General features: G+C 49.7%; 1 protein-coding gene across 2 annotated transcripts; it reads left to right on the plus strand.

The window, feature by feature from the left end:
- The first annotated feature begins 889 nt into the window (after positions 1–889).
- Positions 890–15346, plus strand: LOC130189189 (zinc finger protein with KRAB and SCAN domains 8-like). Of its 2 annotated transcripts, none has more exons than XM_056408030.1 (4): positions 890–1162; positions 11201–12401; positions 12815–12989; positions 13085–15346. In XM_056408030.1, exons 1-2 carry the CDS (start codon positions 970–972, stop codon positions 12262–12264), a joined length of 1257 nt encoding a protein of 418 aa, XP_056264005.1. In that variant the 5' UTR covers positions 890–969; the 3' UTR covers positions 12265–12401; positions 12815–12989; positions 13085–15346. The 2 variants fall into 2 exon arrangements, with proteins under 2 accessions (XP_056264005.1, XP_056263921.1); XM_056407946.1 differs by lacking the exon at positions 890–1162 and adding an exon at positions 9318–9817.
- The last annotated feature ends 4446 nt before the right edge of the window (positions 15347–19792 follow it).

Consider the following 19792-nt stretch of genomic DNA (forward strand, 5'->3'; position numbering starts at 1 on the left):
ACTGACTGTGTGGTTTCTTCATGAACTGGGCCGTGATGAAAGGGGCGGGGACATTCGGATTGAGCCACTGGAGGTGAAACTCTTGGACCGGCGCCAGACGGACGAATCGAAAGCGTTGGTCAAGAATGTTTCATTAATCAAGAACGAAAGTCGGAGGTTGGAAGACGATCAGATGGTCATAGTTCCGACCATAAACGATGCCGACTAGCGATCCGGCGGCGTTATTTCCATGAGCCGCCGGGCAGCGTCCGGGAACCAAAGTCTTTGGGTTCTGGGGGGAGTGACCTTTCTTTTGCTCCGTCCCGATGCGCCACACACACACACAGCTCTGCGGCGAGACGGAGAGCCGAGAAGTGTCAACGCGACACGTGGAGACAGAATGACACGCTGCTGGAGAGACGACCAACAACAGACGTTTAGTTTAATACAAGAACAAAGACGTGCTCTAGAGAAAATTACAGGGGGGCGGGCCAATTGTTTTTAATGTCATGCGATCTACCAATACTACCTTAACGATCTACAAATACTACCTTAACGATCTACCATACTACGCCGCGATCGACTGGCAGGTCGCGATCGACGTGTTGAGCATCCTGATCTAGAGGAAGTAAAAGTCGTAACCAGGTTTCCGGAGGTGAACCTGTGGAAGGATCATTACCGATGAACAGACCGTCTGCATGAGAGCGGACAGAGTTCAGATTGAAGTGGTGGAGGAAGCTCATTCTGCGCATGCATTACATGCGTTAAAAAAACTAACTAATTAATCCTGTAATTTAAACATAACGCGTTATTTTTCACAGCACTACTTTAAATATATACATAAATATATAAATGCAAATATATCTATAAAAAATATATATTACAAAGTATATATATGCATGCTAACAGCGCTAGTCCCAGTTTAAAGGAGAGGAAACGGGCTTTGTGACGGACTTTGTGTGGAGAAAACGTTTCTGTCGTTGGGGGGAAATGTCTAAAGTCCAAATGCTGAGATGTTTCGTCAACCAGCGACTCACTGCGGCTGCGCAGGAGATATGTGGGCTGTTTGAAAGAACGATAGCAGAGTACGAGGAGGAACTTTGTGCTTCTAGAGAGGAGAACGAGCGACACCGGAAGCTACTGCACGCTGTGTTCAACCCGGAAGTCCGGATACAACGAGCAGGTTGGTTCATGGAACAGCATCTTTGTGGTATAAAGTAGATGATAACAGTGGTGTAAGGTATGGAATAAGTTTCGGAGGCCGTTGTTTCTTTGGCTAACTGTATTAGCTCAACATTAGCATAACACAGGGACTGCGGCCTGGCCACGCCCCCTCTGACATCACTCCGCTCCGTCAATCAAACAGAACCTTTCCTCCACATCATGGAGGACCGGAGGCAGAACGGCTGAACTCTCTCCGTATCGGGGTCTAAACTCTGGAGGTTGTGAGTTGAAGTCTGTGTCATCTTGAGATGTAACCGGAGGCGTCAGAACCAGCTGAGCTTGATTCTCCATCGGTCCTGTTGTGGCTGATTTCTTCCTTCGTGGTCCATTCTGAATAATGTCTTAACCTGATCATATAAACTTGTATCTCTCTCCTATCTGACTGCTGGTGAGACGCCACAGGAGACTCACACACTGGCCTCAGTAATCACCCACAGGACACAGAGAGTTTGGATCAGAGTTCAATTCATGTAGATTTATTTGTAACCAAGTTTCACCAAGAAACCTGAGCTGGGTCCGGTAGTGAAGACCAGAACCTCCTCCACATCTGTCTGAAGTCTCCCACCAAACAGAACCTGTTGTCTCTACGTTTAATCCTCCGGTTCGTGTACTTTGCGTACAGCAGGAACCGCTCATGCATCAGGTACCAGCACCGTGTGGAGAGTCTCTGAAGGCTGTGCAGAGGTCTCTGCCAGAGGCGGTTCCTCTGGCTGGACCGGGTGTGACCGGGTCCAGACTCTCATCATCTAGCTCCATAGCCACGCTGGTTTCAGGATGAAGTTCTGGTAGAGGTCTGGTAGAGGTCCGGTAGAGTTCTGGTAGATGTCCGGTAGAGTTCTGGTCGAGGTCCGGTAGAGTTTTGGTAGAGGTCCGGTAGAGGTCCGGAAGAGGTCTGATAAAGGTCCGGTAGAGTTCTGGTAGAGTTTTGGTAGAGGTCCGGTAGAGTTCCGGTCGAGGTCCGGTAGAGTTTTAGTAGAGGTCCGGTAGAGTTCTGGTAGAGGTCCGGTAGAGTTCTGGTAGAGTTCCGGTTGAGGTCCGGTAGAGTTTTGGTAGAGTTCTGGTAGAGGTCCTGTGGCGTCTCACCAGCAGTCAGATAGGAGAGAGATACGAGTTTATATGATCAGGTTAAGACATTATTCAGAATGGACCACGAAGGAAGAAATCAGCCACAACAGGACCGATGGAGGATCAAGCTCAGCTGGTTCCGACGCCTCCGGTTACATCTCAAGATGACACAGACTTCAACTCACAACCTCCAGAGTTTAGACCCCGATACGGAGAGAGTTCAGCCGTGTGGTCCGGTAGAGTTCTGGTAGATGTCCGGTAGAGTTCTGGTCAAGGTCCGGTAGAGTTTTGGTAGAGGTCCGGTAGAGTTCCGGTCGAGGTCCGGGAGAGTTTTAGTAGAGGTCCAGTAGTGTTTTGGTAGAGGTCCGGTAGAGTTCTGGTAGAGGTCCGGTAGAGGTCCGGTAGAGTTTTGGTAGAGTTCTGGTAGAGGTCCGGTAGAGTTTTGGTTGAGGTCCGGTAGTGTTTTGGTAGAGTTCCGGTAGAGGTCCGGTAGAGGTCCGGTAGAGGTCGGTAGAGGTCTGATAAGGTCCGGTAGAGTTTGGTAGAGTTCTGGTTGAGGTCCGGTAGAGTTCTGGTAGAGGTCCGGTAGAGTTTTGGTAGAGTTCCAGTAGAGGTCCGGTAGAGTTCTGGTAGAGGTCCGGTAGAGGTCTGATAAAGGTCCGGTAGAGTTTTGGTTGAGGTCCGGTAGAGTTTTGGTAGAGTTCTGGTAGAGGTCCGGTAGAGTTCTGGTAGAGGTCCGGTAGAGTTTTGGTAGAGTTCTGGTAGAGGTCCGGTAGAGGTCTGATAAAGGTCCGGTAGAGTTCTGGTAGAGTTTTGGTTGAGGTCCGGTAGCGTTTTGGTAGAGTTCTGGTAGATGTCCGGTAGAGTTCTGGTAGAGGTCCGGTAGAGTTTTGGTAGAGTTCTGGTAGAGGTCCGGTAGAGTTATGGTAGAGGTCCGGTAGAGTTTTGGTAGAGTTCTGGTAGAGGTCCGGTAGAGTTATGGGAGAGGTCCGGTAGAGGTCCGGTAGAGTTTTGGTAGAGTTCTGGTAGAGGTCTTGTAGAGTTTTGGTAGAGTTCTGGTAGAGGTCCGGTAGAGTTTTGGTAGAGTTCTGGTAGAGGTCCGGTAGAGGTCCGGTAGAGTTTTGGTAAAGGTCTGGTAGAGGTCCGGTAGAGTTCTGGTAGATGTCCGGTAGAGTTCTGGTCGAGTTTTGGTAGAGGTCCGGTAGAGGTCTGGTAGAGTTCCGGTAGAGTTTTGGTTGAGGTCCGGTAGAGTTCTGGTAGAGGTCCGGTAGAGTTTTGGTAGAGTTCTGGTAGAGGTCCGGTAGAGTTTTGGTAGAGTTCTGGTAGAGGTCCGGTAGAGTTTTGGTAGAGTTCTGGTAGAGGTCCGGTAGAGTTTTGGTAGAGGTCCGGTAGAGGTCTGATAAAGGTCCGGTAGAGTTCTGGTAGAGTTTTGGTAGAGGTCCGGTAGAGGTCCGGTAGAGTTCCGGTCGAGGTCCGGTAGAGTTTTAGTAGAGGTCCGGTAGAGTTCTGGTAGAGGTCCGGTAGAGTTTTGGTAGAGTTCTGGTAGAGGTCCTGTAGAGTTTTGGTAGAGTTCTGGTAGAGGTCCGGTAGAGTTCTGGTAAAGGTCTGGTAGAGGTCCGGTAGAGTTCTGGTAGAGTTTTGGTAGAGGTCCGGTAGAGGTCCGGTAGAGTTCCGGTAGAGTTTTAGTAGAGGTCCGGTAGAGTTCTGGTAGAGTTCCGGTTCAGGTCCGGTAGAGTTTTGGTAGAGGTCTGATAAAGGTCCGGTAGAGTTTTGGTTGAGGTCCGGTAGAGTTCTGGTAGAGGTCCGGTAGAGTTTTGGTAGAGTTCTGGTAGAGGTCCGGTAGCATTTTGGTAGAGTTCTGGTAGAGGTCCGGTAGAGTTTTGATAGAGTTCTGGTAGAGGTCCGGTAGAGTTTTGGTAGAGGTCCGGTAGAGTTTTGGTAGAGTTCTGGTAGAGGTCCGTAGAGTTTGGGAGGTCCGGTAGAGTTCTGGTAGAGGTCCGTAGAGTTTTGGTAGAGGTCGGTGGTCCGTAGAGTTCGGTCCGGTAGAGGTCCGTAGAGTTCTGGTAGAGGTCCGTCCAGTAGAGTTCTGGTAGAGGTCCGGTTGAGTTTTGGTTGAGGTCTGGTAGCGTTTTGGTAGAGGTCCGGTAGAGTTCTGGTAGAGGTCCGGTAGAGTTCCAGTAGAGGTCCGGTAGAGTTTGGGTAGAGTTCTGGTAGAGGTCCGGTAGCGTTTTGGTAGAGTTCTGGTAGAGGTCCGGTAGAGTTCTGGTAGAGGTCCGGTAGAGTTCTGGTAGAGGTCCGGTAGAGGTCTGATAAAGGTCCGGTTGAGTTTTGGTTGAGGTCTGGTAGAGTTCTGGTAGAGGTCCGGTAGAGTTCTGGTAGAGGTCCGGTAGAGTTTTGGTAGAGTTCTGGTAGAGGTCCTGTAGAGTTTTGGTAGAGGTCCGGTAGAGTTCTGGTAAAGGTCTGGTAGAGGTCCGGTAGAGTTCTGGTAGAGTTTTGGTAGAGGTCCGGTAGAGGTCCGGTAGAGTTCTGGTAGAGTTTTGGTAGAGGTCCGGTAGAGGTCCGGTAGAGTTCCGGTAGAGGTCCGGTAGAGTTTTGGTTGAGGTCCGGTAGAGTTCTGATAAAGGTCCGGTAGAGTTTTGGTTGAGGTCCGGTAGAGGTCCGGAAGAGGTCTGATAATGGTCCGGTAGAGTTCTGGTAGAGGTCCGGTAGAGTTCTGGTAGAGGTCCGGTAGAGGTCTGATAAAGGTCCGGTAGAGTTCTGGTAGAGTTTTGGTTGAGGTCCGGTAGAGTTCTGGTAGAGGTCCGGTAGAGTTTTGGTAGAGTTCTGGTAGAGGTCCGGTAGAGTTCTGGTAGAGGTCCGGTAGAGTTTTGGTAGAGTTCTGGTAGAGGTCCGGTAGAGTTATGGGAGAGGTCCGGTAGAGGTCCGGTAGAGTTTTGGTAGAGTTCTGGTAGAGGTCCTGTAGAGTTTTGGTAGAGGTCCGGTAGAGTTTTGTAGAGTTCTGGTAGAGGTCCGGTAGAGTTATGGTAGAGTCCGGAGGTCCGTAGAGTTTTGGTAGAGTTCTGTAGAGTAGAGGTCCGTAGAGTTCTGGTAGAGGTCGGTAGAGGTCCGTAGAGTTCTTTTGGTAGAGTTTGGTAGAGGTCCGGTGCAGAGGTCCGGTAGAGTTTTGGTAGAGTTCTGGTAGAGGTCCGGTAGAGTTCTGGTAGAGGTCGGTAGAGTCCGTAGAGTTTTGTAGAGTTCTGGTCGAGGTCCGGTAGAGTTTTGGCAGAGTTCTGGTGAGGTCCGTAGAGTTTTGGTAGAGTTCTGGTAGAGGTCCGGTAGAGTTTGGTAGAGGTCCGGTAGAGTTTTGTAGAGTTCTGGTAGAGGTCCGTAGAGTTTTGGTAGAGGTCGTAGAGTCTGGTAGAGGTTTCGGTAGAGTTTTAGTAGAGGTCCGGTAGAGTTCTGGTAGAGTTCCGGTTCAGGTCCGGTAGAGTTTTGGTAGAGTTCTGGTAGAGGTCCGGTAGAGTTCTAGTAGAGGTCCGGGTAGAGGTCCGGTAGAGTTCTGGTAGAGGTCCGGTAGAGTTTTGGTAGAGTTCTGGTAGAGGTCCGGTAGAGTTCTGGTAAAGGTCTGGTAGAAGTCCGGTAGAGTTCTGGTAGATGTCCGGTAGAGTTCTGGTCGAGGTCCGGTAGAGTTTTGGTAGAGTTCTGGTAGAGGTCCGGTAGAGTTTTGGTAGAGTTCTGGTAGAGGTCCGGTAGGTCCGGTAGAGGTCTGATAAAGGTCCGGTAGAGTTTTGGTTGAGGTCCAGTAGAGTTCTGGTAGAGGTCCGGTAGAGTTTTGGTAGAGGTCCGGTAGAGTTTTGGTAGAGTTCTGGTAGAGGTCCGGTAGAGTTCTGGGAGAGGTCCGGTAGAGTTTTGGTAGAGTTCTGGTAGAGGTCCGGTAGAGTTTTGGTAGAGTTCTGGTAGAGGTCCTGTAGAGTTTTGGTAGAGGTCCGGTAGAGGTCCGGTAGAGTTCCGGTCGAGGTCCGGTAGAGTTTTAGTAGAGGTCCGGTAGAGTTCTGGTAGAGGTCCGGTTGAGGTCCAGTAGAGTTTTGGTAGAGTTCTGGTAGAGGTCCGGTTGAGTTTGGAGGTCTGTAGAGTTTGTAGAGGTCCGTAGAGTTCTGGTAGAGGTCCGTAGAGTTTGGTAGAGTTAGGTTCGTAGAGTTCTGGTAGAGAGTTCTGGTAGAGGTCCGTAGAGTTCTGGTAGAGGTCCGGTAGAGTTCTGGTAGAGGTCCGGTAGAGTTCTGGTAGAGGTCCGGTAGAGTTCTGGTAGAGGTCCGGTAGAGGTCCGGTAGAGTTTTGGTAGAGTTCTGGTAGAGGTCCGGTAGAGTTCTGGTAAAGGTCTGGTAGAAGTCCGGTAGAGTTCTGGTAGATGTCCGGTAGAGTTCTGGTCGAGGTCCGGTAGAGTTTTGGTAGAGTTCTGGTAGAGGTCCGGTAGAGTTATGGTAGAGGTCCGGTAGAGTTTTGGTAGAGTTCCGGTAGAGTTATGGGAGAGGTCCGGTAGAGGTCCGGTAGAGTTTTGGTAGAGTTCTGGTAGAGGTCCTGTAGAGTTTTGGTAGAGTTCTGGTAGAGGTCCGGTAGAGTTCTGGTAGAGAGAGTCTGGTGAGGTCGGTAGAGTTTTGGTAGAGTTCGTAGAGTTCTGGTGAGGTCCGGTAGAGTTGTAGAGTTCTGGTAGAGGTCCGGTAGAGTTTTGGTAGAGTTCTGGTAGAGGTCCGGTAGAGTTTGGTAGAGTTCTGGTAGAGGTCCGTAGAGTTGAGAGGTCTGGTAGAGGTCCGGTGGGAGTTCTGGTAGAGGTCCGGTGAGTTCCGGTAGAGTTTGGTAGAGTTCTGGTAGGTCCGAGAGTTTTGGTAGAGTTCTGGTAGAGGTCCGGTAGAGTTTTGTAGAGTTCTGGTAGAGGTCGGTAGAGTTTTTGGTAGAGGTCCGTAGAGTTCTGGTAGAGTGGTCCGGTAGAGTTTTAGTAGAGTTCTGGTAGAGGTCCGTAGAGTTCTGGTAGAGGTTTGGTAGAGTTTTGCAGAGTTTTGGTAGAGGTCCGGTCGAGGTCCGGTAGAGTTTTAGTAGAGGTCCGGTAGAGTTCTGGTAGAGTTCCGGTTCAGGTCCGGTAGAGTTTTGGTAGAGTTCTGGTAGAGGTCCGGTAGAGTTCCGGTAGAGGTCCGGTAGAGTTCTGGTAGAGGTCCGGTAGAGGTCTGGTAGAGTTTTGGTAGAGGTCCGGTAGCGTTTTGGTAGAGTTCTGGTAGAGGTCCGGTAGAGTTTTGGTAGAGTTCTGGTAGAGGTCCGGTAGAGTTCTGGTAGAGGTCCGGTAGAGTTTTGGTAGAGTTCTGGTAGAGGTCCGGTAGAGTTCTGGTAGAGGTCCGGTAGAGTTTTGGTAGAGTTCTGGTAGATGTCCGGTAGAGGTCCGGTAGAGTTTTGGTAGAGTTCTGGTAGAGGTCCGGTAGAGTTATGGTAGAGGTCCGGTAGAGTTTTGGTAGAGTTCTGGTAGAGGTCCGGTAGAGTTCTAGTAGAGGTCCGGTAGAGGTCTGATAAAGGTCCGGTAGAGTTCTGGTAGAGTTTTGGTTGAGGTCCAGTAGAGTTCTGGTAGATGTCCGGTAGAGTTCTGGTAGAGGTCCGGTAGAGTTTTGGTAGAGTTCTGGTAGAGGTCCGGTAGAGTTCTGGTAGAGGTCCGGTAGAGTTTTGGTAGAGTTCTGGTAGAGGTCCGGTAGAGTTTTGGTAGAGTTCTGGTAGAGGTCCGGTAGAGTTTTGGTAGAGTTCTGGTAGAGGTCCGGTAGAGTTTTGGTAGAGTTCTGGTAGAGGTCCGGTAGAGTTTTGGTAGAGTTCTGGTAGAGGTCCGGTAGAGTTCTGGTAGAGGTCCGGTAGAGTTTTGGTAGAGTTCTGGTAGAGGTCCGGAAGAGGTCTGATAAAGGTCCGGTAGAGTTCTGGTAGAGTTTTGGTAGAGGTCCGTGGCGCTTTGGTAGAGTTCTGCAGATGTCCCAGAGTTCTGGTAGAGGTCCGGTAGAGTTTTGGTAGAGTTCTGGTAGAGGTCCGGTAGAGTTCTGGTAGAGGTCCGGTAGAGTTCTGGTAGAGTTAAACTGGTGATGTCCGGTAGAGTTATAATCATTGATCCGGTAGAGGTCCAATTTAGATTTTATTTTATTTATTTTATTTATTTTATTTATTTTATTTATTTTATTTATTTTATTTATTTATTTCATTCATTTTATTTACTTTATTTATTTTATTTATTTTATTTATTTTATTGACATACAAGAAGACTCCTGCTCATATATATATATATATATGTGTGTATATATACATATATAAATAAATCTAAATAAAATAAATACATGTATTTAAATGTTCATGACATTAAAAACTAAAAACAATAAAACCATCCATCCATCCATTATCAATACCGCTTATCCTCATTAGGGTCGCGGGGGCGCTGGAGCCGATCCCAGCTGACAGGGCGAAGGCAGGGCACACCCTGGACAGGCCGCCAGTCCATCGAGGGCACATATAGAGACATACAACCATTCACTCTCACATTCACACCTATGGGACATTTACAGATCAATTAACCTGACGGCATGTCTTTGGACTGTGGGAGGAAGCCGGAGAACCCGGAAGAAACCCACGCTGCCACGGGGAGAACATGCAAACTCCACACAGAAGGACCGCCTCGACCGGGAATTGAACCCACGGCCCTCTTGCTGTGAGGCGACAGTGCTAGCCACTACACCACCGTGCAGCCCACACAATAAAACCAAAGGACATATTTATTCTGAGCTCGAGGGGATTGTGAATATAGAATAAAACAACTCGTGAAAATGTTCCGATACAGTTCAACAGTTAGTGGATTAAATTACCACAACGGGAAGAGGCAACATACTTTTTATTATTATTAATAAGTATTATTATTATTATTATTATTATTATTATTATTATACTTTGATATGAACTCTTTATACGCGCATCTTCAATGAATGTCATTCTTTAACTTGTGTATTTCTTTTGTCATTTATCTTCCCGGACCTTTATTCTGAAGCTCATCTGCCCGGAAGTTCTGTTCTCCACTCACAAGATGGCGCCTCCCGTCGGCAGCAGCAGCGTCTCTTCGTCACTGCGGTGGTAAAGTGTCAGTTAGCTCCTTCAGTCCTGACCCAGCAGAGTCTCTGTATGTCTGGATAAACCTCTGAATGGACTTCTAGAGGTTCTCCTTTGGTTCTGGATGTTGTTCCTCGGACTCATCTCCCGCTACAAAGACATTGAAGTTAGCTTAGCATGCTAACAGCGCTAGTCCCAGTTTAAAGGAGAGGAACGGGCTTTGTGACGGACTTTGTGTGGAGAAAACGTTTCTGTCGTTGGGGGGAAATGTCTAAAGTCCAAATGCTGAGATGTTTCGTCAACCAGCGACTCACTGCGGCTGCGCAGGAGATATGTGGGCTGTTTGAAAGAACGATAGCAGAGTACGAGGAGGAACTTTGTAGTTCTCAAGAGGAGAACGAGCGACAAAAGAAACTGCTGGACGCCGTGTTCAACCCGGAAGTCCGGATACACCGAGCAGGTTGGTTAACAGCTGGTTCTGTAGAACTCCTCAGATGAAACTGTTATTCTTATTTTCTGGTTACAGGGATTATGAGTATATTACCTCAAAGAGTATCTGAAACTTCAATGTGTTTTAATCTGTTATCTTAATAATATTTTTGCACTTTGAAACATTTATTACTAAACTATTAAAATCTGCACTTCATGGTTGAAAATGGCTCACACCTCCATTTCCTGTTTTCATCATCTTCAACGCTTCTGATCTGTAGTAACTGTCTCCTCATTCTTCTTCTTCTGGTGTTCTGGGTGTAGTTTGTTTGACGTCAGCTGAGCTTCCAGGAACACGATCACATGATTAATATGATTTAGCTGGTTGCTAGGCGCCGCACGAGTGGCTGCCTTTCACAGCAGCTCCCATGCACTTAGAGCTTTTCTGATATTATTTGTATTTTATGTTACTCTGTTGCTATTTTTTCCCCTCCCCTGACTATCGGAGTAATCAGCGCACTATGACAGCTGGACACGTCAAGTTGTCATGGTCTTTATGCTGTTTTTTATCTATTTTCACCACTGTGTCTGGGGACCCGGCACGTAGCCATGGAGACCGTGTTTGTTTACTCAAGGACCAACTGGTGGCTTTTCGAGACGCGGCGGTGCTGCTGCCCGAGGAAGGACAGCTGGAGGCGGAGGCAGCAAAACCAACCAGTCGGGAGACGGCCACTATAGTGCCGAGCTCTGCACCTCACTGCTTTACTGGAGGAACTCGTCCAGCTTGGAGGAGGCGGGAGGGGGCGGAGCCCCGCAGCGCCGCGTCGGGATGGCTGCGCTGACAGAATGCCGTTACCCCTCTGCGATGGGCCGCCTCCTGCTCCGCGTTTACCGCACGGTGTCAGTGATCTCCAGTGGTCTTCTGGAGCAGCAGCAGCTGAACCAGCTGATGAAGAAGGCCAGCAGCGTGCTGGGTGTCCTGTGGATGCCGTGGAGGTGGTGGGGGACGGGAGGGTGAAGGCAAAGCTCTCGTCCCTGATGAACCTCCCCCCCATGCAGGACGCTCTGGCAGCTCCTTCAGCCACCGGCTGGCTCCTCCCCGTGTCTGAGGGGAGGAGCCTCAAGTCCTTCCTGCTGCTGTCAGGCTGCACAACAAACTGCAGTAGATCCTGGCAAACTCAACACTTTACTCAGCACTTTACTTTTCCCCCTGTATATTTAGTTTCCTCTGTATATTGAGTATTTTAGTTTCGTATTTAGTATTGTTATTGTGTTTTATTTTTATTAATGCTCTAACGTGCACCGCTGCTGTGATCCTGAAATTTCCCGACTGTGGGACTAATAAAGGATTATCTTATTTTATCTTAATTTCTTCTTCTGATCGTTTGATGTCTCAACGTATTTCTGTCCTCAGACGTCCAGCAGGTGGTGAAAGATGAGGTTCCCCCTGAGCAGGACTGGAGCTCCAGTCTGGACCAGCAGGACCCAGAGCCCCCACACATTAAGGAGGACCAGCAGGACCCAGAGCCTCCACATCTTAAGGAGGACCAGCAGGACCCAGAGCCCCCACTCATTAAAGAGGACCAGGAGGACCTCTGGACCAATCGGGAGGGAGAGCAGCTTCAAGGTCTGGAGGCCCTGAAGAGTGAAGATGATGAAGAGGAAGCTCAGTCCTCTCATCTTCATCAAAGACTAACTGAACACATGGAAACATTAGAGGATGGAGAGGACTGTGGAGGACCAGAACCTGACAGGAAGTCAGGACCAGACAGGAAGTCGGCTCCAGGTAGAAGGATGTCGCCTCTCCAGCTCTACAGTTGGGACATGGCCTCTCAACGTTACGAGCAGGTAACTGAGGTGAGTGTTGGCTGGACTCAGGGCAGTGAACCTCCGCCAGATTTAAACTTAATGAAAAATAATGAGAATAATTACGTGAAACCGTATCGCTGCTCTACATGCGGGAAGCGATTCAACCAAAACTCAAACCTTAAGACGCACATGAGGACTCACACGGGGGAGAAACCCTTCAGCTGCGCCACGTGTGGCAAGCGCTTCGGCCAGAAGGCTCACCTGCAGAATCACCTGAAGTGTCACACGGGGGAGAAACCCTACGGCTGCTCCTGCTGCAGTAAATGTTTTTCACGCAGTGAACACTTGCAGCTGCACATGAGGACGCACACGGGGGAGAAACCGTTCGGCTGCACCATCTGTGACAAAAGGTTCACGTGGCTCGGTCAGCTGAAAAGCCACAAGTGTCGTGAACTGTGGACCGGACAGGGAGGGGAGGGGCTTCAGGGCCCGGGGTGTTCTCGCACCACCGAGCCTCCGAAGAGCGAAGATGATGAAGAGGTTCCTCAGTCCTCACGGCTTCATCTGAGACACAGAGAGGACTGTGGAGGACCGACCAGGAACTCTGAGCCAGAGAGTCTGGAGTCACATGCACTGCTATCAAGCTCATTCATTGGACAGTTCTGGTGACGTCGCCGTTCACTCTGTTTTCACTTCACTAGAAATGTTCCGGAACATTCATCAAGGGAGAAACACTCGAGTCCGTTAGCGTTTAGCCGGTAAAAGTCCTGCATTGAAAATGTTCCTTCAGTTTCATCATTATGGAGGTAATTATACAATGTATAAATATATATTATATATATATGTTTTTTCTTCTTTTAAAATATACATATATATATTTTTTGATATATATTTAAAATATGTATATATATAAATAATATACATTTATATATTTAAAAAAATATATATATGTATATTATATAAAACTATCAAATATATATGTATAATATAAATTTATATTTTTCTAGCATACTTTAATATCACATGAGCTTTTACCTTTTTTCTGCTAAATGGTTTTTTTCTAAATTGAATGCGGTGGTACAGAGTATTATACTATTTAATTACATACAATAAATAAAATATGTAATGAAAAACATTACAAAGTGAAGCAAGTCTAGACTTCCACATTATTACTGTGAGTAATATTGTTTGTATTATTATTGTGTTTTGTTGTTGGCAGCCGGCTGGGAGGGAGCCGATGAGCCGATGCGAGAGCGGGGGTTCCGAACTCCGCTCCCCTCGTTACACCTGGCAAATGTCCGCTCTCTGCCCAACAAAATGGACGAACTGCTGCTCCTCAACAAAATAAACAGGGATTTATCAGGATCTTCTGCCCTGTGTTTCACTGAAACAAGGTGTGTGTGTGCTTTAAATTTCCTCAGCTGCCTGAGGTCAGGATCCAAGCACACACATCCGTGGATCTGTTTAAATCATCCATCTTATTTTCAAGTCTCTGTGAGTACATCCCAGACAGCATCCTCCACCTGCCGGGCTTCCAACTCCACCGCGCGGACCGCGTTAAGGAATTAGCGGGGAAAACAAGGGGAGGAGGAGTCTGCTTTTATATCAACGAAAGTTGGTGTACAGATGCCACAGCGCTATGGAAAATATGCACTCATCTAGAATCCATATCCATAAACTGCAAGCCATTTTATTCACCGCGGGAGTTTTCCTCCTTTATTCTTGTCGGTGTCTCCATACCACCTCAAGCCTGCGTCAGCGAGGCACTCCGGCACCTCGCTGACCAGATAACCAGCACGGAGCGGAAACACCCAGACTCTCTTCTGATTATCCTTGGGGATTTCAACCAAGCAAAACTCAGCCGCGAACTTCCGAAATACAGGCAGCACATTAAGTGTCCCACCAGGGACAAAAACACACTCGACCACTGCTACACGATCCTGAAGAACGGATACCGCTCTGTTTCCCGTGCAGCTTTGGGACTCTCTGATCACTGCCTGGTTCATCTCCTCCCAAGCTACAGGCAGAAACTTAAATCTGCAAAGCCTGTGGTGAAAACCGCGAAGAAATGGACCAACGAGTCGAAGCTGGAGCTACAGGCCTGCTGTGACTGCACTGACTGGAGTGCCTTTGAGGCTGCATCCACATCACTTGACGAACTCACTGAAACTGTGACGTCATATATCAGTTTTTGTGAAGACATGTGTGTACCCACCAAAACGTACTGCATCTTTAATAACAATAAACCGTGGTTCACAGCAGGGCTCAGGCGGCTTCGTCAAGACAAAGAGGAGGCCTTCATGAGTGGGGACAGGTGTACAACCAGGCCAGAAACACATTGACTCAGGAGATCAGAGGAGCAAAGAGAAGCTACTCTGAAACGACCCAGCGTCAGTGTGGAGAGGCCTGCGGGACATCACCAACTATAGGAAACCCTCCCCCCACTCCATGGAGAGACGATCTGAATGTGTTTTACTGCAGGTTTGATCACCCCACATTCACACCCCTCACCCGCTCCAATCAGACCTCACACAGTCATCTGCATCCCCTGTTATCACCTCCCCCTGACCCCCCACTGACGGTCTGTGAAGAGGATGTGAGACAGAAGACGAGGAAGGCAGCAGGCCCAGACGGTGTGTCACCCTCCTGTCTGATCATCTTCACACGGATCTTCAACAGGTCTCTGGAGCTGTGAAGTCCCTCCTGCTTCAAACGCTCCACCATCATCCCGGTTCCCAAAACATCCTCCATCCCTGGGCTGAATGACTACAGGCCCGTCGCCCTGACGTCTGTGGTCATGAAGTCCTTGGAGAGACTGGTCTTGACCCATCTGAAGGGCATCACAGGCCCCCTGCTGGACCCTCTGCAGTTTGCCTCCCGGGCAAACAGGTCAGTGGATGATGCAGTCAACATGGGGCTGCACTCCATCCTGCAACACCTCCACTCCCCAGGGACCGATGAGGATGCTGTGGACTTCAGCTCAGCGTTCAACACCATCATCCCCAGCCCCCCCTCACCGTACTCAATAACACTGTGTTGGCTGTGGAATCCTTCAGGTTTCTGGGATCCACAATCTCCCGGAACCTGAAGTGGGAACCTAACGTCAACACAATCATCAAGAAGGCCCAGCAGAGGATCTACTTCCTGCTCCAGCTTAGGAAGTACAACCTGCCTCAGCAGCTGCTGACCATGTTCTACACCGCTGTTATAGAGTCTGTTCTGAGCACTTCAATCACTGTCTGGTTTGGATCGGCCACCAAACTGGATCAGAACCGACTCCAACGGACAGTCAGGTCTGCAGAGAAGATCATCGGTGCCAACCTGCCCACCATCCAAGACCTGTACACCTCCAGTCAGGAAACGGGCAGGAAAAATCACGGCAGACTCCTCCCACACGGACACTAACTATTCAAACTCCTCCCCTCTGGTAGACGCTACAGATCACTGCTCGCCAAAACCTCCAGACACAAAAACAGTTTCTTCCCCCTCGCCGTCTCACTACTAAACAATAACCCACTGGAGCATATATATTTATCCCTTCTCTTCTCGCACTCTCCACTTCTTCTTGTATATACTGAAGTCACTTTACTTCTTAGACCGTTGCACTGTTTGTTCTGTTTGTTCTGTTCTGCACTACTTGTTTTGTTTGTTCTGTGTTGTAATGTACATTTTGTGTAAGCACAGAGACACTTTACCAAGACAAATTCCTTGTTGTGCAAACTACTTGGCCAATAAAACTGATTCTGATGAGCTGGGTGCAGTACCTCTCTGTGACCAGTAGGTGGAGCCCTTACCCTGTGAATGGGGGAGGAGCCTCCAGGAGAGCTTTACGTCACTGATTCCACAGCGCAGTTTATTTTGTAGAGCCCAAAATCACCAACTCCCCTTTACAGTCTGTACACAGACATACCTGACCTCTGACCTCTGACCTCACATCGGACCAGGAACAACTCCAGAGAAATACTAAAATAGGAACAAAATAATTAATGGAACAAAAGGAGAACCCTTTAGAGGAGGAGAACATGACGGAGAACCCTTTAGGAGAGTAATCAATGGTGTGTGTGTGTGACACCGCTAACGTCCTGATGAGTCGAGTTCTTCTCTCAGAGGTCAGAGCTTCCCCCAAAACCCCAGACCGTGAGAAACGTTCCCTTGAAGACGCTCGTCGAGTCTCCGTCGCCACGGTGACTACGTCACGCTAGAGACGGGATCGGAAGTTAATATGTCAACAAGAGGAGGAGCTTCTAATGGGACACACATATTCTCATCTATAACACGTAGTGGGGTCACGGTAACCTCTGTGAAGGTCACGGTGGCCTCTGTGAAGGTCACGGTAACCTCTGTGAAGGTCACGGTGGCCTCTGTGAAGGTCACGGTGGCCTCTGTGAAGGTCACGGTGGCCTCTGTGAAGGTCACGGTGGCCTCTGAAGGTCACGGTAACCTCTGTGAAGGTCACGGTGGCCTCTGTGAAGGTCACGGTAACCTCTGTGAAGGTCACGGTGGCCTCTGTGAAGGTCACGGTGGCCTCTGTGAAGGTCACGGTGGCCTCTGAAGGTCACGGTAACCTCTGTGAAGGTCACGGTGGCCTCTGTGAAGGTCACGGTGGCCTCTGTGAAGGTCACGGTAACCTCTGTGAAGGTCACGGTGGCCTCTGTGAAGGTCACGGTGGCCTCTGTGAAGGTCACGGTGGCCTCTGTGAAGGTCACGGTAACCTCTGTGAAGGTCACGGTGGCCTCTGTGAAGGTCACGGTAACCTCTGTGAAGGTCACGGTGGCCTCTGTGAAGGTCACGGTAACCTCTGTGAAGGTCACGGTGGCCTCTGTGAAGGTCACGGTGGCCTCTGTGAAGGTCACGGTAACCTCTGTGAAGGTCACGGTGGCCTCTGTGAAGGTCACGGTAACCTCTGTGAAGGTCACGGTGGCCTCTGTGAAGGTCACGGTAACCTCTGTGAAGGTCACGGTGGCCTATGTGACCCCTTTGAGACCTGTAGACCCCTTAGTGACCTGTAGACCCCTTTGAGACCTGTAGACCCCTTAGTGACCTGTAGACCCCTTAGTGACCTGTAGACCCCTTAGTGACCTGTAGGCCCCTTAGTGACCTGTAGACCCCTTTGAGACCTGTAGGCCCCTTAGTGACCTGTAGACCCCTTTGAGACCTGTAGACCCCTTTGAGACCTGTAGACCCCTTTGAGACCTGTAGACCCCTTAGTGACCTGTAGACCCCTTTGAGACCTGTAGACCCCTTAGTGACCTGTAGACCCCTTAGTGACCTGTAGACCCCTTTGAGACCTGTAGGCCCCTTAGTGACCTGTAGACCCCTTAGTGACCTGTAGACCCCTTAGTGACCTGTAGACCCCTTTGAGACCTGTAGACCCCTTAGTGACCTGTAGACCCCTTAGAGACCTGTAGACCCCTTAGTGACCTGTAGACCCCTTAGTGACCTGTAGACCCCTTAGAGACCTGTAGACCCCTTAGTGACCTGTAGACCCCTTAGTGACCTGTAGACCCCTTAGAGACCTGTAGACCCCTTTGAGACCTGTAGACCCCTTAGTGACCTGTAGACCCCTTAGTGACCTGTAGACCCCTTAGTGACCTGTAGACCCCTTTGAGACCTGTAGACCCTTAGTGACCTGTAGACCCCTTTGAGACCTGTAGACCCCTTAGTGACCTGTAGACCCCTTAGTGACCTGTAGACCCCTTTGAGACCTGTAGACCCCTTAGTGACCTGTAGACCCCTTTGAGACCTGTAGACCCTTAGTGACCTGTAGACCCCTTTGAGACCTGTAGACCCCTTAGTGACCTGTAGACCCCTTTGAGACCTGTAGACCCCTTAGTGACCTGTAGACCCCTTAGAGACCTGTAGACCCCTTAGAGACCTGTAGACCCCTTAGTGACCTTTAGACCCCTTAGAGACCTGTAGACCCCTTAGTGACCTGTAGACCCCTTTGAGACCTGTAGACCCCTTAGTGACCTGTAGACCCCTTTGAGACCTGTAGACCCCTTAGTGACCTGTAGACCCCTTAGTGACCTGTAGACCCTTAGTGACCTTTAGACCCCTTTGAGACCTGTAGACCCCTTAGTGACCTGTAGACCCCTTAGTGACCTGTAGACCCCTTAGTGACCTGTAGACCCTTAGTGACCTGTAGACCCCTTAGTGACCTGTAGACCCCTTAGTGACCTGTAGACCCCTTTGAGACCTGTAGACCCCTTAGTGACCTGTAGACCCTTAGTGACCTGTAGACCCCTTAGTGACCTGTAGACCCCTTAGTGACCTGTAGACCCCTTTGAGACCTGTAGACCCCTTAGTGACCTGTAGACCCCTTAGTGACCTGTAGACCCCTTAGTGACCTGTAGACCCTTAGTGACCTGTAGACCCCTTAGTGACCTGTAGGCCCCTTTGAGACCTGTAGACCCCTTAGTGACCTGTAGACCCCTTAGTGACCTGTAGACCCCTTAGTGACCTGTAGACCCCTTAGTGACCTGTAGACCCTTAGTGACCTGTAGGCCCCTTAGTGACCTGTAGACCCCTTAGTGACCTGTAGACCCCTTAGTGACCTGTAGACCCCTTAGTGACCTGTAGACCCTTAGTGACCTGTAGACCCCTTAGTGACCTGTAGACCCCTTAGTGACCTGTAGACCCTTAGTGACCTGTAGGCCCCTTAGAGACCTGTAGACCCTTAGTGACCTGTAGGCCCCTTAGAGACCTGTAGACCCCTTAGAGACCTGTAGACCCCTTAGTGACCTGTAGACCCCTTTGAGACCTGTAGACCCCTTAGTGACCTGTAGACCCCTTAGTGACCTGTAGACCCCTTAGTGACCTGTAGACCCTTAGTGACCTGTAGGCCCCTTAGAGACCTGTAGACCCCTTAGTGACCTGTAGACCCCTTAGTGACCTGTAGGCCCCTTTGAGACCTGTAGACCCCTTAGTGACCTGTAGACCCTTAGTGACCTGTAGGCCCCTTAGTGACCTGTAGACCCCTTAGTGACCTGTAGACCCCTTTGAGACCTGTAGGCCCCTTTGAGACCTGTAGACCCCTTAGTGACCTGTAGACCCTTAGTGACCTGTAGGCCCCTTGGAGACCTGTAGACCCCTTAGTGACCTGTAGACCCCTTAGTGACCTGTAGGCCCCTTAGTGACCTGTAGACCTCTTAGTGACCTGTAGACCCCTTAGTGACCTGTAGACCCTTAGTGACCTGTAGGCCCCTTAGAGACCTGTAGACCCCTTAGTGACCTGTAGACCCTTAGTGACCTGTAGGCCCCTTAGAGACCTGTAGACCCCTTAGTGACCTGTAGACCCCTTTGAGACCTGTAGACCCCTTAGTGACCTGTAGACCCCTTAGTGACCTGTAGACCCCTTAGTGACCTGTAGACCCCTTTGAGACCTGTAGACCCCTTAGAGACCTGTAGACCCCTTAGTGACCTGTAGACCCCTTTGAGACCTGTAGGCCCCTTTGAGACCTGTAGACCCCTTAGTGACCTGTAGACCCCTTAGTGACCTGTAGACCCTTAGTGACCTGTAGACCCCTTAGTGACCTGTAGACCCCTTTGAGACCTGTAGGCCCCTTTGAGACCTGTAGACCCCTTAGTGACCTGTAGACCCTTAGTGACCTGTAGACCCCTTAGTGACCTGTAGGCCCCTTAGAGACCTGTAGACCCCTTAGTGACCTTTAGACCCCTTTGAGACCTGTAGACCCCTTAGAGACCTGTAGACCCCTTAGTGACCTGTAGGCCCCTTAGTGACCTGTAGACCCCTTAGTGACCTGTAGACCCCTTAGTGACCTGTAGACCCTTAGTGACCTGTAGGCCCCTTAGAGACCTGTAGACCCCTTAGTGACCTGTAGACCCTTAGTGACCTGTAGACCCCTTAGAGACCTGTAGACCCCTTAGTGACCTGTAGACCCCTTAGTGACCTGTAGACCCCTTAGAGACCTGTAGACCCTTAGTGACCTGTAGGCCCCTTAGAGACCTGTAGACCCCTTAGAGACCTGTAGACCCCTTAGTGACCTGTAGACCCCTTTGAGACCTGTAGACCCCTTAGTGACCTGTAGACCCCTTGGAGACCTGTAGACCCCTTAGTGACCTGTAGACCCCTTAGTGACCTGTAGGCCCCTTAGTGACCTGTAGACCTCTTAGTGACCTGTAGACCCCTTAGTGACCTGTAGACCCTTAGTGACCTGTAGGCCCCTTAGAGACCTGT

The sequence above is a fragment of the Pseudoliparis swirei genome, chromosome 1 (genome assembly GCF_029220125.1).
Source record: "Pseudoliparis swirei isolate HS2019 ecotype Mariana Trench chromosome 1, NWPU_hadal_v1, whole genome shotgun sequence".
In the NCBI taxonomy this organism is placed as follows: domain Eukaryota; kingdom Metazoa; phylum Chordata; class Actinopteri; order Perciformes; family Liparidae; genus Pseudoliparis; species Pseudoliparis swirei.